Source organism: Orcinus orca, chromosome 1 (assembly GCF_937001465.1).
Source record: "Orcinus orca chromosome 1, mOrcOrc1.1, whole genome shotgun sequence".
Lineage (NCBI taxonomy): Eukaryota > Metazoa > Chordata > Mammalia > Artiodactyla > Delphinidae > Orcinus > Orcinus orca.
Window position 1 is genome coordinate 28,826,941 of NC_064559.1, and position 17,081 is coordinate 28,844,021.

A 17,081-nucleotide genomic window follows, 5' to 3' on the forward strand; every position below is an offset into this window, starting at 1 on the left:
TCCACCTTTACTTGGAAGTAGAGCAGAAGCAGGTTTTTTAAAATGTGTATCATAATCTTTAATTATTATTTTACAGATTGCAGGCTCAAATTTCCTTAATTTAAGGAACCTGAGATTGTTTATTTTGTTCTTCCTACTAAATAAACTAATGACCACTTAAAAAGGAAGAGATTTTAAAAGTTCTTAAAGAACATCCTTAGGATAATTTTTATTAAGAAAAGTTATGAATTAGTGATAGAACAAAATACATGTTTGTACGTATTCACATGAGATTAAAAGAGATTTATGCTTACTATATTATGTTAATAGGTTGGAACAGTGTTGCACTGATTTGATTATATTAAGTTATTGTAAAGTTTAAAAGGCACTTTGTACATTTTAAAATATTTTATACCTGTTTAGGTGACCTTAGATTCCTTCAGGCCGTAGTCTAATAATATTATCAAAGCAACATTTTCCCTTTATACACCTAAAAGTAAACAGCAAATTGGTTTCCACTAAAGAAATTAAATTTAGCAATGAAAAAGAAAAAGTTCAGTTGAGGTAATAAGCATTTTTTGGGAAGTTTGCTAATTATTGTAGGACCAGCAGACTCCCATGTCAAAACTGAAATAATTCTTCACATTCTGGATTTGCCTTTGAGAGGCAGTGTCCCATTTTTATGTATACTTGAACACCAAAATAAAAATTATTTCTTTGGACACTCCTCCATTCATGTGTGTTATGTGTTGTGGATGGTTCTGAGTTACAGTATTTAACATGGTAACATTAGTTTTCAGCTCAGCACATTTCCTCAGTTGCTCTGTGCAGGTGATTGGGAAGAACTAGAATTTTTCTAAGGATTTAATTTACCTTGATGCTGTATATCTCTCTGGTTCTGTATTAATAGAATGTCAATAAAAATGCCCGGTAGTTTAGCTTTAAAAAATTGGCCATAGCGTCACATCGATATTTTATATTGTATCCCACTAAGAATTTACCATTCACAACGAAGGAGTGGGAAGCCTTTTTTGAAAACGTATTTTAAACTCAGAAAATTAGACTTTCAGATATTCCTGAAACCTCAAAAAAAAAAACTAGCAGTACAGTTTTAATTGATATGCAACAAAGTAGACTTTACTAATTAAAATCAAGATGCTGTGCTTTTGCTACACGGACCTTTACATGGAAAAGTAGGTTTTACACATTTCCTTTATTGTTCAGTGCAGCAATTGCATCCTTCCAGGGTTGTAGGTTGGTGGCTTACAGTTCAAAAAAAAAAGAGAGCTGCCACCAGCCCCAAAGACAGACAGTGGGCTTTCGTCCCTCCAACACCCCCAGAATACTAATCAGGGAAGTCGGACCCTGGAGGTCAGGGAGCAAGTCAATCATTCTAGCGATCGTCTCAGTGTGGAGGATCAAATTAGCCTGAAAAATTCAGCTGCTGGGAGGAGAGGGCGAGCAGCTGTCAGGGGCAGCATCGAGATGCACTAATGAACCAGATGAATAGTGCAAAAGCTTGAAAATAAAAACAGGACAGTTGACATTTTTCATCTGTCAAAGCAGGAGATGCATGAAAATATACTATTCCTGTTTAACTCCTTAGGGGACATTCAGATTTTTTTTTTTTTTAACACTGCAGTATTGAGACAAAAGTACTGTAATGAACTCCTGGCACATGATAATGAATATACGGACGTTTACTTAGGGTTTTTGCAAACACGGAGAGACAGTAGTTTATACACACAGTCTATTTTTCAAGGGGGGCATTTTAAAGATTGTGTTTTATCATAAAGTGTCCTTGCATTTCAACAAAACATGTTATTATTATTGTAGCCCCTCTTCTAGAAATTTCCTCTCAAATGGAGTGGAAATTTGTATGTTTAGGGACATGCACCTTGTTTGGGGGTTTCTTCTCATCGTGGGGAACACCTGTTCCTAAGGCGGTTTTGCAGGAGATCTAGGAAAGGGCTGCCGGGCGGCTCTGAGCTCTGCTTCCCCCTCCAGCCCCGCGGTCCAGGCCGGGAAGGAGTTAAGCTCTGCCTGCAGCGGCCCAGACAGATGAGAGCCATTCGCAGCTCATGTGTCCCCGCCGACGCCCACCCCACCGAGGAGCACTGCTCGGCCCAGCGTGTTGCACGCACGCCCGGCCTGTCTGGGGAATGTACACATTGTCCTTCCAAAATCAAACTTATTAGCACATGTAGAAAAGGGTGACTGACTTGGGGGCAGCGTCGTACTCCGTGTTGTAGTCTCGCGCCCGCAGTTCAGAAATTCAGGAGGCGAACATTTTCAATTGAATTTTTAGTTTGTAACCCTGCTAACAGCAGTCCTTGCTCACACCTGAAATCAGGTCAAGTTAGAACCTGGTCTTAAAGTTAAATTCAATAATGTCTTTTTAAAAGGCATTCATTCTTAGAGTCGTTTTTTTTTTCCTACATAAAAATCTCATTTGGATGCCTTGAAGTAGCAGCTAGACTCCTAGGGCTTTTGAGCACATTTCGTGTTTTCGAGACATCATCAAAAAAGAAAAGCAGTTCTAATTCATTGTGAACTAGTTGAGGATCAGTTATAACATTCAGACCGAGAAGACATTTTTTATCTCAAAATAACCTTTTCCTACAGAAGCTGTCGTGTGAAGTAAAATGCTATGTGTTCTGTTCCCCAAGCATTGCTAGATTATAATTCAGTTTTAACTTCAGTTTCATTTTTGTTGTATTGTGACCATTACATGGTTGATATATACCAGTGATGTCTGTCTAGTCATGAGATATACTAGTCGTTCCTGTAGCATTGTATTTACAAAGAGTCTTAAGTTATTTTCTTATTCTTCTAATACTGTTTTATACTGCGTATGTGTGCGTGTGTATATGTTTAAATAATTATATGCTAACCATTTCTCCCTTTTAGGGAAGTTTAAATGTTGAAAATAATAACCAAAAATTGAAGTAAGACTTTTTAGGACTTACTCAGTAATTCTCTGAAAAGGATATTCATGAAACACAAAATGCCTACAGAACTTTATTTAAAGTATTTGTAATTACCCCCCCACCCCCCACAGTGTAATATACTTGATGAAATCTCCCTTAAAGTTACCATGTAACTATATCAGTTTCATTGGGAGCATTTTACAGATGGCTGCGTTACAGAGTCCTTTCTATGGCGACAAAATGAACTTGTACTCGCTGTGTAAGAAGATAGAGCAGTGTGACTACCCACCTCTTCCTTCAGATCACTATTCAGAGGAGGTAAGTCATTTTTCAGTCATGCGTTCATTTTGCTGATGTTTGCATTTTATTATAGAATCTTCTTTTATCCATTGATACAAATGACAAGTACAGGTGGCAGAAAGAGCACCTTCATTCCGTTTTCCTTCTCTCGGAGGCTTGGCTGTTAGAGAGGTGACCACAGTTAGTTCATCACGTGGAAAGGAACACAGCACAGCACGTGGTGTGACACCGGCCACTTCCTACGTGGGATGGGAACAGCGGCTGACTGCAGCCTCCTAAACACGGCAGAGGGCAGAATTAATGCCGAAGCCAGGCTCTGGGCGACCAGCATGTCCAGTGGCCCCTCTTAACAGGGTCCCTCCTCATGCCTATGGTCTCAGAGCAGCACACAGTTGTAACTTTCTCTTCTGGCACCACTTCCTTCCCTCCCTCCGGCCCATGTTTTCCCAGAGTGGAAGCAAACATCTCTCAGCTGCATGCGTCTCAGTCTTATTCTTTCAGCTTTACCCTCCTTCCTTTTGCTTTTACAAGATCTGTCCCATCACCACCTCACTGCTGCAGTCAGATTGCTGTAGGAAATGTTTGTGCTTATCACTGTAGATGTGGTAAAAAGTACATTGGGTAGAATTGAAAATCTTAGAGGGCTTTACCTTAAGATCTGAGCTGGATCCTTGCTTGCTTTGGGAGCCCACTGAAATGAGTTGTTTGGGCTCCACCCAACATCCAGTTTTTCATTGAACAAAACATCTCCCATTTTTGCCTAATGCATCATGATTTTATCTATATTTAAGGAGGAGATAGGCAGAATAGCAGTGTCTCAGGTTAACTAAGTGTGTTCACATAACTGTTTTTGGAAAGCTCACTGGGGACCCACCCAGAGAAACCAGTTTTAGGACATCTCACCTGCTCATGAGCAGCAGATGTTTTGCCCAAGGAAAATGGAAAGGGGCAAAGGAAAAATATGAAACAATTATAATGTTCACCTTTTAGGTGGTCTTAGCACTCTTTCTATGTGAAATGAATGCAGTCGGTTCCAATTTATATAAGGAAGGGTGAGTCCATGTAACTTGAATAATAAATATCTCTAAAGAATTTTTACCATATGTAAGGCATTTGTGGTCCTAGGATGTTGAAAGTACCTTTTTTTTTTTCTAATAGTTTTGATATTGATAATCAATGACGCTTGGTTTTTTTGTTTCACAGCATTGGTATTCAGGTAATTAGAACAAACTCTTACAAGGCAGTGGTGGTAATTTAGAAGTATTACCTTTATTTGATGTTAATGCTATTATGTTAGCCATTTTTAATTACTATTTTGGGTATAGAATATAAATACGGCACTTCACAAAGCCAACTGCAGAACTCTCGGCCTGGAAATACAGTAGGGTGTGAATAGTCATGCAAAATGATAGCGAGAATGTCAGGGGCCGTCCTTTGTTGTGTCATTCATGCTGTCTTCTTTTTTCCACGAAGCGCATGAATATTTCACATATCTGCATCCTCATCCCCTATTCTTCTTGACTAATTTTCAGACTGTCTGAATTTGCATTTCACATGGTAGCTGATTAGGAGATGCCGAGTGCAGCAGTGAAGCCTCAGCAGGCGGTTGCCATGGTGACCTTCAGCAGGATTTTAATGATGATACCACTAGTGGTTCGTTGAAGTCGGCCTGCCTGCAGGGCTACTTCACTGCAGCTAAGTGTGAAGTTGGATTTGCAGATTCTCAGCCAAGGGGCAAATATCAAAGTCTGGCCCAGATAGAAGAAGGTCTTATGGTTGGGAAAGGAAAACAGATTACACTTTTTTACTTCACTCTATATAGTTACCAGTTTTGAAGAGAGATATAAAGCAAAACATGTTATATGATGTACTTTCCAAAAAAGATAGTACAGTCTCTCCGATTGGCAAAATTTGCTGTTGCACGATGATAAAACTGAAAGCTGTAATGCGTAGGTAAACAGGGAAACTAATTCTTACTGAAGAAATGAGATACAAAAAATACAGACTAATGATCTTACTTTAATCTGTTCAGTTATGTAGAAAAGTTCTCAGAATAAGAGCTTTGAAATGCAGATGTGCTTAATAAATATTTTCTCTCCTTAAGTAGGAACTCAGTTTGTTTGGAAAATAATTATACAGAATTTATGGTAGCAAAAAACGTGAACAGACTTCATGCTGCCATACTTTAACGGTATCTTAATATTCCTTTATATAGTAGGCTTTACAGATCTTTTAAAAGTCTAAATTGCCATGTAGCTTTTTAGTAGGGCAAAATTTAGGAAACAATGAAAAGTGAAGTATAAAGTTTTTCAACAGTGAACTTTTAGTTAAAAGACCAATCCATTAGGTGTCAATTTTATAGCTCAAATGCTAACAGACTCTATATCTGTTGGAAAACTAAACATTTTAAGCAAATTAATTTCCCACCAAATATCTATTTGAAAGCTTACCAAGTTGATTTAGCTACTGCTAAATTTTTAAGGCTCCTGCCCAAAGAGGACACACAGGGAGCATTTCATGAGAATAAAAGGCATGCCTGCCAACCAGCCTCAATTGATCAGAATCCTGAGGAGCTCTACAAGGTTTATTTCCAGATACAGTCATTCCATTTAGAACAGCTCAGAGTTTAAGAGCTTAGGATTTTTAAATTTCTTATAATCTAAGACATAGATACACTTCAGCATTAAAAACCAAAGCTGAGAAATAGTATCCTTTGGAAGAATAAAGCTGTATGTCAGATATTTCCTTTTGAATTAAGTTGTTGTTATTATGTACAGTTTAGGATTCCAGACTGAATTATCTCAGCTGCACATGAATGATATTAGGAACGTATATATATTTGTAGCTGACTAAAGTATCTTATGACTTTTAGTGTTCAGTATTCTTTCCTTTTCTAGTAGGGAATACTATACTTAATAGGGAATTACTGTACTTAACAATAAAAATATTGGGTCAAAAAAAAAAGGTAGATATTTTCCCTGAGATACGTCTTAGTTTTAATTAAACTTGGTATTGTTGGTGATTAAGAAATTAACATCAGTGAAGCAGACATTTATTGAACATTTACTAAGTCCAAGGAGTTGTAATTCCCACGGCCCCTCGTAGTCTGGTCTGGGCTGAGCTCTCCTGGCGTTCTGATCACAGTGTACTCGCTTCTTTCCTGAACTCTGCCCATGCAGGTTGTACTAGAAGGCCCATGAATTTCCTTCTTTCTGTGGGTGCTGCTTCCTTGTGTTGAAGCGCTCCTTGCCCTGTGCTTTATCAGGCAAACTCATTGTCTTTAGAACAAACCATGGCCGTCATCTTCTGCATAAAATTATCCTGCTCCCCTTTCTCCACCCCTCAAACCCTCCTCCCTTGGCAGCCACACTGCATTATAATTGTTTTTTTTCATTGAGGTAGAGTTGATTTACAGTATTATGTAAGTTTCAGGTGTACAACATAGTGATCCACAATTTTTAAAGGTTATACTCCATGTATAAGTATTATAAAATATTGGCTATATTCCCTGTGCTGTACAATATATCCTTGTAGCTTATTTATTTTATGCATAGTAGTTTGTGCTTCTTAATCCCCTTTTGTCCCTCCCCCTTCCCCACTGGTAACCACTCGTTTGTTCTCTGTATCTGTGAGTTTGTTTCTTTTTTGTTATAGCCACGTTTGTTTTCGTTTTTAGATTCCACCTATAAGTTATGATGTACAGTATTTGTCTTTCTCTGTCTGACTTACTTCACTTAGCATAATACCCTCCAAGTCCACCCATCTTGTTGCAAATGGCAAAATTTCTTTCTTTGTTCTGGCTGAGTCGTATTCCATTGTGTATGTGTACCACGTCTTCTTTGCACATGTGGCTCCCCACTCCAGACTGTCTGGCTCCTGTAACTGCTTTTTATCTTTGTGTCTCTAGGGCCTGGCACACTAAAAAAGGTTCAGTGATTGATTGATTGATTAATCAGTTGAGCGAATGAGAGAGTGAGATTAAAGGAATAAATGAAAAGAATGAATGAACCAGTTAATGTCAATTGAATGAATGAATGTTCTTACACAACTCTCTATGCAGTGAGGAAGAAAATTACTCAAAAGACAGGTCAGAGGTATGATGTTTCCTTTTATTGATGTTACCTGCTATATGATTTTTTTCATTCTGATAAGCAAGCAACATCATATCTGCAATGTCCAATGTCCATTACTAGGAAATAAGGCAAATAGATTTTTTTCCCTTCAGTTTCTATATTTAATTTCTTTGGGAGACACTGGAGTAATCATCAGAATTGTGCATTTTCACGATTGTTCACTAATTTATCTCAGGAGAATCTAAATTTTAAAAATAGTGAATAGTTTATTGAAAATCATTTATATAGAAAGTGTAAAGTGTGGTTCTCTACTGAGTTAGTTTCTTTTTAACCGATATTTGAAAATCTGAGCACTAACACAATGCGAAATATAGATTTGTGTCTTTAATTTTTTTTTAATTAAAAAATCCTAGCATAAATAGAGAATACACAGGAAAGGCTGAAGAGAATTTTGCCTCAGCAGATTGGAAGGAAGTTCTGAAAAGTTGAGTAAAGAGTTTGTAGATGAAAGTGAAAAATGGAAATGAGTAGAGTGAAGAAGAGTGTTCTCAGTCTGAGAAAACAGTAGGGAGAAATTAAATTGAAGATTTGAAAACCATACTTTAAGTAAGAAAGAAACAAGTGCCTGTAAGACATTGGTGAGATGGTTAAAGCTTTTTAATAAAGTGGACAGTGTTATGATAGCAGTGCTTGTGAATCTGACCTATTATGGCAAATGCTTATCTGTTTAGTAGTAATTTTAAATTCATTATAAGTGACAGACTATTTTAGGACACAGTACTTGTGGTTACCTTGTAATTTTATATATGTGTGTGTGTATATATATATATATATTTTTTTTTTTTTTTTTTTTTTTTTTTTTTTCCGTATGCGGGCCTCTCACTGTTGTGGCCTCTCCCGTTGCGGAGCACAGGCTCTGGACGTGCAGGCTCAGCGGCCATGGCTCACGGGCCAAGCCACTCTGTGGCATGTGGGATCTTCCCGGACCGGGGCACGAACCTGTGTCCCCTGCGTTGGCAGGCGGACTCTCAACCACTGCACCACCAGGGAAGTCCATTGTAATTATATTTTTGAAAACTTGATAATTTAGTAGGTCTTACTACTTCTTTTATAGGTGAAGAAACCAAAATATAATATTGGAATCAAAATTATTAAACCATTAGTCAGTTTTCACATTATTTAATGCCTCTCTTGTACATTAAATTTCTATGTGTTTTGTGGCTTTATACCTCCAGCCCACAGATAGAAAAATATCAGTTACTATTAAAACTCAGTTAATGGAACTACTTCTCGAATATGCAATTATCCTATAAAGTATCAGCCTAAAAGGTCACATCCAAAGAACTAATGGAGAATGGATGAAATCTCATAAACATTCACCTCCAAAATGATTATCTTTTTCTTTAACGTTATTAAATAACAATTTTTTTTTTTTACTTTATTACTTCCATTATGATTTCTTCCTTTCTTAGACAATGCCACAATTCCCCCTCCTCCTTCTTTATTTTTTTTAAGTTAGAGAAATGGAAGGCAGGAGGGAGAGTTTTTTCCAGGAGTAGTTCAGTGGTGCACACTGGCAAAGTCTTCCCTACCACTTCACTCAAATGCATAAGAATTTCCAGCATCATTTTCATTATTCTTTTTTTTTAAATTGAAGTGTAGTTGATTTACAACATTGTGTTTCAGGTGTACAGCAAAGTGATTCAGTTATATACATATATATTTTTCACATTATTTTCCATTATAGGTTATTACAAGATATTGAATATAGTTCCCTGTGCTCTACAGTGGGTCCTTGTTGTTTACCTATTTTATGTATAATACTTTGTATCTGTTCATCCCAAACTCCTAGTTTATCCCTCCTTCCCTTCCTTCCTCTCCTTTTTGATGACCGTACGTTTGTTTTCTCTGTCTGTGATTCTGTTTCTGTTTTGTATATAGATTCATTTGTATTATTTTTTAGATTCCACATAGAAGTGATGTATAATCTTTGTCTTTCTCTGTCTGACTTACTTCACTTAGTATGATAATCTCCAGGTCCATCCATGTTAGTGCGAATGGGATTATTTCATTCTTTTTCATGGCTGAGTAATATGCCATTGTATATGCGTACCACTCCATCTTTATCCATTCATCTGTCAGTGGACACTTAGGTTGTTTCCGTGTCTTGGCTGTTGTAAATAGTGCTGCTCTGAACATTGGGGTGCATGTAGCTTTTTGAATTAGACTTTTTGTCTCCTCTTCTGGATATATGCCCAGTAGTGGGATTGCTGGATCATATGGTAGTTCTATTTTTGGTTTTTTAAGGAACCTCCATACTGTTCTCCATAGTGGCTACACCAATGTACATTCCCACCAACAGTGTAGGGGGGTTCCCTTTTCTCCACACCCTCTCCAGCATTTGTTATCTGTGGACTTTTTGATGAGGCCATATGAGGTGATACCTCATCATGGCATTTTCATTATTCTTGAGACTAGGTATTGATTTTTCTAGAGTATTTAAAATATAAGGATTAAAAAGCTTGATCCTTTATATGCTTGATTATATATGAATAACAAAATAATAATGATGAATTTTTAGTTGAACTAAACTGATTTCAGATATTTATAGGTTATTGTAGAGTAACTATATTTGCATGGCTTTAAATAAAATTGGAATACCTAAATTTTTTCAACTTCTGAAATCACCATTTTCTTTCACCCACATAAGAAGTTTCTTGTTAAAGAAGGAAGGTCTGCAGCATTATTCCCGTTTTACACGTGAGCAGACAGAGACCCAGAAGTAACAGAGCAAATACTAGACTCCAGGGCACCCCTTACGACATCCACTGCTTGTGCTGCAAGAGCAAAGGAAGCAGCCTTTGGAAGGAGGAAGGAGAGTCTCAGGTCTACCCCAGGCTCGTGGGCTCCTCAGTGCTCTCTTTTCTGTCCCCACCCTCAACCACCATGTCACCTGGGCGCCCCTTCCCAGGAGCACTGTGTCCCCGGCAGAGAGGCAGGGTCACAGCTCCCTCAGAGCACTCCTCTGCCTGGCCTGGCCGCAGCTTGTGGGCCACGCCACACTGAAGGGAAAGAATAAGGAACTTTCGCAGAAGGGTAGGAATGATTTTTACATATTAGAATGTGTAAAAACTACTACATGTATTTCAAATAAGGTATCAGAAGTGTCGATCCATGACATGCTAAACAAAAAATGTTATGATTTGTTGTAATTTTATTGCTTCATTTCCCAAATGTTTACCCTTAAGGAAAGGAGAGCAAAGTACTAAGTGGAAGCCTTAAAAATTAAAACTGGCTTTTTAACCTAATACTTACAGGTAATTTCTGTTTATATTTAAATTCAGAATATGCTTAAAGAAGTTTTTTAAGTTGAGTCAGTAACAAAAAACATGACCTTTGTTTTAGCTCATAAAAGAGCTACTTTATGTAAATAAGAAAAAAAAGATGAAAGTGCCAGGTACAGATTAGTTTTGCATATTTTGAAGTTAAACTATAGTTTATAAAACCTTTTATTCATTTGACCAGTCTAAATAGTTCTATTTTATAGTTGCTACCTTCACAAATTTTAATACAACTATATAAATTTCCTGGAGTTCTTACTGGAAGTTAACCATTGTTATTTAAATTGGTGCTAGAAGATTATTCCTAATACACTGTCCCAAGATTATTTAAATGAGGGACATTATATTATATGGCACAAATAATGTTTGGAAGTATATCTGTTTTCATAAATGTTTCTCTAGTTCTTATAGTTATGTAATCCAATGCTAAGTGAGATGAGAGTATTTTACTTTAAAATGTAGAATGAGATATCTAATAATATTAAATATAATCTATAACTGTGCCATTATTTGTTAAAATTAACTGAGTGTTATCTCAAACACTATTTTTTTTTTCATTTTAACATCTTTATTGGAGTATAATAGCTTTACAATGGTGTGTTAGTTGCAGCTTCACAACAAAATGAATCAGTTATATATATACATATGTTCCCATATCTCTTCCCGCTGGCGTCTCCCTCCCTCCCACCCTCCCTATCCCACCCCTCCAGGCGGTCACAAAGCACCGAGCTGATCTCCCTGTGCTATGCGGCTGCTTCCCACTAGCTATCTACCTTACGTTTGGTAGTGTATATATGTCCATGCCTCTCTTTCGCTTTGTCACCGTTTACCCTTCCCCCTCCCCATAGCCTCAAGTCCATTCTCTAGTAAGTCTGTGTCTTTATTCCTGTTTCACCCCTAGGTTTTTCATGACATTTTTTTTCTTAAATTCCATATATATGTGTTAGCATACGGTATTTGTCTCTCTCTTTCTGACTTACTTCACTCTGTATGACAAACTCTAGGTCTATCCACCTCATTACAAATAGCTCAATTTCGTTTCTTTTTATGGCTGAGTAATATTCCATTGTATATATGTGCCACATCTTCTTTATCCATTCATCCGATGATGGACACTTAGGTTGTTTCCATCTCTGGGCTATTGTAAATAGAGCGGCAGTGAACATTTTCGTACATGACTCTTTTTGAATTATGGTTTTCTCAGGGTATATGCCCAGTAGTGGGATTGCCGGGTCATATGGTAGTTCTATTTGTAGTTTTTTAAGGAACCTCCATACTGTTCTCCACAGTGGCTGTATCAATTTACATTCCCACCAACAGTGTAAGAGGGTTCCCTTTTCTCCACACCCTCTCCAGCATTTATTGTTTCTAGATTTTTTGATGATGGCCATTCTGACTGGTGTGAGATGATATCTCATTGTTGTTTTGATTTGCATTTCTCTAATGATTAGTGATGTTGAGCATTCTTTCATCTGTTTGTTGGCAGTCTGTATATCTTCTTTGGAGAAATGTCTATTTAGGTCTTCTGCCCATTATTGGATTGGGTTGTTTGTTTTTTTGTTATTAAGCTGCATGAGCTGCTTATAAATTTTGGAGATTAATCCTTTGTCAGTTGCTTCATTTACAAATATTTTCTCCCATTCTGAGGGTTGTCTTTTGGTCTTGTTTATGGTTTCCTTTGCTGCACAAAAGCTTTTAAGTTTCATTAGGTCCCATTTGTTTATTTTTGTTTTTATTTCCATTTCTCTAGGAGGTGGGTCAAAAAGGACCTTGCTGTGATTTATGTCATAGAGTGTCCTGCCTATGTTTTCCTCTAAGAGTTTGATAGTTTCTGGCCTTACATTTAGGTCTTTAATCCATTTTGAGCTTGTTTTTGTGTATGGTGTTAGGGAGTGTTCTAATCTCATACTTTTACATGTAGCTGTCCAGTTTTCCCAGCACCACTTACTGAAGAGGCTGTCCTTTCTCCACTGTACATTCCTGCCTCCTTTATCAAAGATAAGGTGACCATATATGTGTGGGTTTATCTCTGGGCTTTCTATCCTGTTCCATTGATCTATATTTCTGTTTTTGTGCCAGTACCATACTGTCTTGATTACTGTAGCTTTGTAGTATAGTCTGAAGTCAGGAAGCCTGATTCCTCCAGCTCCGTTTTTCGTTCTGAAGATTGCTTTGGCTATTCGGGGTCTTTTGTGTTTCCATACAAATTGTGAAATTTTTTGTTCTAGTTCTGTGAAAAATGCCAGTGGTAGTTTGATAGGGATTGCATTGAATCTGTAGATTGCTTTGGGTAGTAGAGTCATTTTCACAATGTTGATTCTTCCAATCCAAGAACATGGTATATCTCTCCATCTATTTGTATCATCTTTAATTTCTTTCATCAGTGTCGTATAATTTTCTGTATACAGGTCTTTTGTCTCCTTAGGTAGGTTTATTCCTAGATATTTTATTCTTTTTGTTGCAATGGTAAATGGAAGTGTTTTCTTGATTTCACTTTCAGATTTTTCATCCTTAGTGTATAGGAATGCCAGAGATTTCTGTGCATTAATTTTGTGTCCTGCTACTTTACCAAATTCATTGATTAGCTCTAGTAGTTTTCTGGTAGCATCTTTAGGATTCTCTATGTATAGTATCATGTCATCTGCAAAGAGTGACAGCTTTACTTCTTCTTTTCCGATTTGGATTCCTTTTATTTCCTTTTCTTCTCTGATTGCTGTGGCTAAAACTTCCAAAACTATGTTGAATAAGAGTAGTGAGAGTGGGCAACCTTGTCTTGTTCCTGATCTTAGTGGAAATGCTTTCAGTTTTTCACCATTGAGGACGATGTTGGCTGTGGGTTTGTCATATATATGGCCTTTATTATGTTGAGGAAAGTTCCCTCTATGCCTACTTTCTGCAGGGTTTTTATCATAAATGGGTGTTGAATTTTGTCAAAAGCTTTCTCTGCATCTATTGAGATGATCATATGGTTTTTCTCCTTCAATTTGTTAATATGATGTATCACATTGATTGATTTGCGTATATTGAAGAATCCTTGCATTCCTGGAATAAACCCCACTTGATCATGGTGTATGATCCGTTTAACGTGCTGTTGGATTCTGTTTGCTGGTATTTTGTTGAGGATTTTTGCATCTATGTTCATCAGTGATATTGGTCTGTAGTTCTTTCTTTGTGACATCCTTGTCTGGTTTTGGTATCAGGGTGATGGTGGCCTCGTAGAATGAGTTGGGGAGTGTTCCTCCCTCTGCTATATTTTGGAAGAGTTTGAGAAGGATAGGTGATAGCTCTTCTCTAAATGTTTGATAGAATTCGCCTGTGAAGCCATCTGGTCCTGGGCTTTTGCTTGTTGGAAGATTTTTAATCACAGTTTCAATTTCAGTGTTTGTGATTGGTCTGTTCATATTTTCTATTTCTTCCTGATTCAGTCTTGGCAGATTGTGCCTTTCTAAAAATTAGTCCATTTCTTCCAGGTTGTCCATTTTATTGGCATATAGTTGCTTGTAGTAATCTCTCATGATCTTTTGTATTTCTGCAGTGTCAGTTGTTACTTCTCCTTTTTCATTTCTAATTCTATTGATTTCAGTCTTCTCCCTTTTTTTCTTGATGAGTCTGGCTAATGGTTTATCAATTTTGTTTATCCTGTCAAAGAACCAGCTTTTAGTTTTATTGATCTTTGCTATCATTTCCTTCATTTCTTTTTCATTTATTTCTGATCTGATTTTTATGATTTCTTTCCTTCTGCTAACTTTGGGGGTTTTTTGTTCTTCTTTCTCTAATTGCTTTAGGTGTAAGGTTAGGTTGTTTATTCGAGATGTTTCCTGTTTCTTAAGGTAGGATTGTATTGCTATAAACTTCCCTCTTAGAACTGCTTTTGCTGCATCCCATAGATTTTGAGTCGTCGTGTCTCCATTGTCATTTGTTTCTAGGTATTTTTTGATTTCCTCTTTGATTTCTTCAGTGATCACTTCGTTATTAAGTAGTGTATTGTTTAGCCTCCATGTGTTTGTATTTTTTACAGATCTTTTCCTGTAATTGATATCTAGTCTCATAGCATTGTGGTCAGAAAAGATACTTGATACAATTTCATTTTCTTAAATTTACCAAGGCTTGATTTGTGACCCAAGATATGATCTATCCTGGAGAATGTTCCATGAGCACTTGAGAAAAATGTGTATTCTGTTGTTTTTGGATGGAATGTCCTATAAATATCAATTAAGTCCATCTTGTTTAATGTATCATTTAAAGCTTGTGTTTCCTTATTTATTTTCATTTTGGATGATCTGTTCATTGGTGAAAGTGGGGTGTTAAAGTCCCCTACTATGACTGTGTTACTGTCGATTTCCCCTTTTATGGCTGTTAGTATTTGCCTTATGTATTGAGGTGCTCCTATGTTGGGTGCATAAATATTTACAATTGTTATAACTTCTTCTTGGATCGATCCCTTGATCATTATGTAGTGTCCTTCTTTGTCTCTTGTAATAGTCTTTATTTTAAAGTCTATTTTGTCTGATATGAGAATTGCTACTCCAGCTTTCTTTTGGTTTCCATTTGCATGAAATATCTTTTTCCATCCCCTTACTTTCAGTCTGTATGTGTCTCTAGGTCTGAAGTGGGTCTCTTGTAGACAGCAAATATATGGGTCTTGTTTTTGTATCCATTCAGCCAATCTGTGTCTTTTGGTGGGAGCATTCAGTCCATTTACATTTAAGGTAATTATCGATATGTATGTTCCTATTCCCATTTTCTTAATTGTTTTGGGTTCGTTATTGTAGGTCTTTTCTTTTTTGTTTCTTGCCTAGAGAAGTTCCTTTAGCAGTTGTTGTAGAGCTGGTTTGGTGGTGCTGAACTCTCAGTTTTTGCTTGTCTGTAAAGGTTTTAATTTCTCCATCAAATCTGAATGAGATCCTTGCTGGGTAGAGTAATCTTGGTTGCAGGGTTTTCTCCTTCAACACGTTCAATATGTCCTGCCACTCCCTCTGGCTTGCAGAGTTTCTGCTGAAAGATCAGCTGTTAACCTTATGGGGATTCCGTTGTGTGTTATTTGTTGTTTTTCCCTTGCTGCTTTTAATATGCTTTCTTTGTATTTAATTTTTGACAGTTTGATTAATATGTGTCTTGGCGTATTTCTCCTTGGATTTATCCTGTATGGGACTCTCTGTGCTTCCTGGACTAGATTAACTATTTCCTTTCCCATATTAGGGAAGTTTTCAACTATAATCTCTTCAAATATTTTCTCAGTCCCTTTTTCTCTTCTTCTTCTGGAACCCCTATAATTCGAATGTTGGTGCGTTTAATGTTGTCCCAGAGGTCTCTGAGACTGTCCTCAGTTTTCATTCTTTTTTCTTTATTCTGCTCTGCAGTAGTTATTTCCACTATCTTATCTTCCAGGTCACTTATCTGTTCTTCTGCCTCAGTTATTCTGCTATTGATCCCATCTAGAGTATTTTTCATTTATTGTGTTGTTCATCATTGTTTGTTTCATCTTTAGTTCTTCTAGGTCCTTGTTAACTGTTTCTTGCATTTTGTCTATTCTATTTCCAAGATTTTGGATCATCTTTACTATCATTATTCTGAATTCTTTTTCAGGTAGACTGCCTATTTCCTCTTCATTTGTTAGGTCTGGTGGGTTTTTATCTTGCTCCTTCATCTGCTGTGTGTTTTTCTGTCTTTTCATTTTGCTTATCTTACTGTGTTTGGGGTCTCCTTTTTGCAGGCTGAAGGTTCGTAGTTCCTGTTGTTTTTAGTGTCTGTCCCCAGTGGCTAAGGTTGGTTCAGTGGGTTGTGTAGCCTTCCTGGTGGAGGGTACTAGTGCCTGTGTTCTGGTGGATGAGGCTGGATCTTGTCTTTCTGGTGGGCAGGTCCACGTCTGGTGGTGTGTTTTAGGGTGTCTGTAGACTTATTATGATTTTGGGCAGCCTCTCTGCTAATGGGTGGGGTTGTGTTCCTGTCTTGCTAGTTGTTTGGCATAGGATGTCCAGCACTGTAGCTTGCTGGTCGTTGAGTGAAGCTGGGTGCTGGCGTTGAGATGGAGATCTCTGGGAGATTTTCGCCGTTTGATATTATGTGCAGCTGGGAGGCCTCTTGTGGACCAGTGTCCTGAAGTTGGCTCTCCCACCTCAGAGGCACAGCACTAACTCCTGGCTGCAGCACCAAGAGCCTTTCATCCACACGGCTCCTTAATTTGGGATGATTCGTTGTCTATTCAGGTATTCCACAGATGCAGGGTACATCAAGTTGATTGTGGAGCTTTAATCCGCTGCTTCTGAGGCTGCTGGGAGAGATTTCCCTTTCTCTTCTTTGTTCTCACACCTCCCAGGGGCTCAGCTTTGGATTTGGCCCCGCCTGTGCGTGTAGGTCGCTGGAGGGCGTCTGTTCTTTGCTCAGACAGGACGGGGTTAAAGGTGCAGCTGATTTGGAGGCTCTGGCTCACTCAGGCCGGGGGGGTGGGGGGGTGGCGG

General features: G+C 37.7%; 1 protein-coding gene across 19 annotated transcripts in view; it reads left to right on the forward strand.

Moving 5' to 3' along the window:
• NEK7 (NIMA related kinase 7) overlaps nucleotides 1–17,081 on the forward strand; it is a 295,992-nt gene that overhangs the window by 261,452 nt on the left and 17,459 nt on the right. For 14 of the 19 annotated variants that reach the window (XR_004480041.2, XM_049703809.1, XM_033416659.2 and 11 more), the window contains one exon: nucleotides 3,092–3,227. Coding sequence is in view for 17 of the 19 variants with exons in the window: in XM_049703809.1 (XP_049559766.1) it covers nucleotides 3,092–3,227 (136 nt within the window). In the remaining 2 variants the exon portion in view is untranslated. Of the gene's footprint in view, nucleotides 1–3,071; nucleotides 3,228–17,081 lie in introns of all 19 variants that reach the window. The other 5 variants (XR_004480042.2, XM_033416663.2, XM_033416668.2 and 2 more) reach the window with 2 other exon arrangements.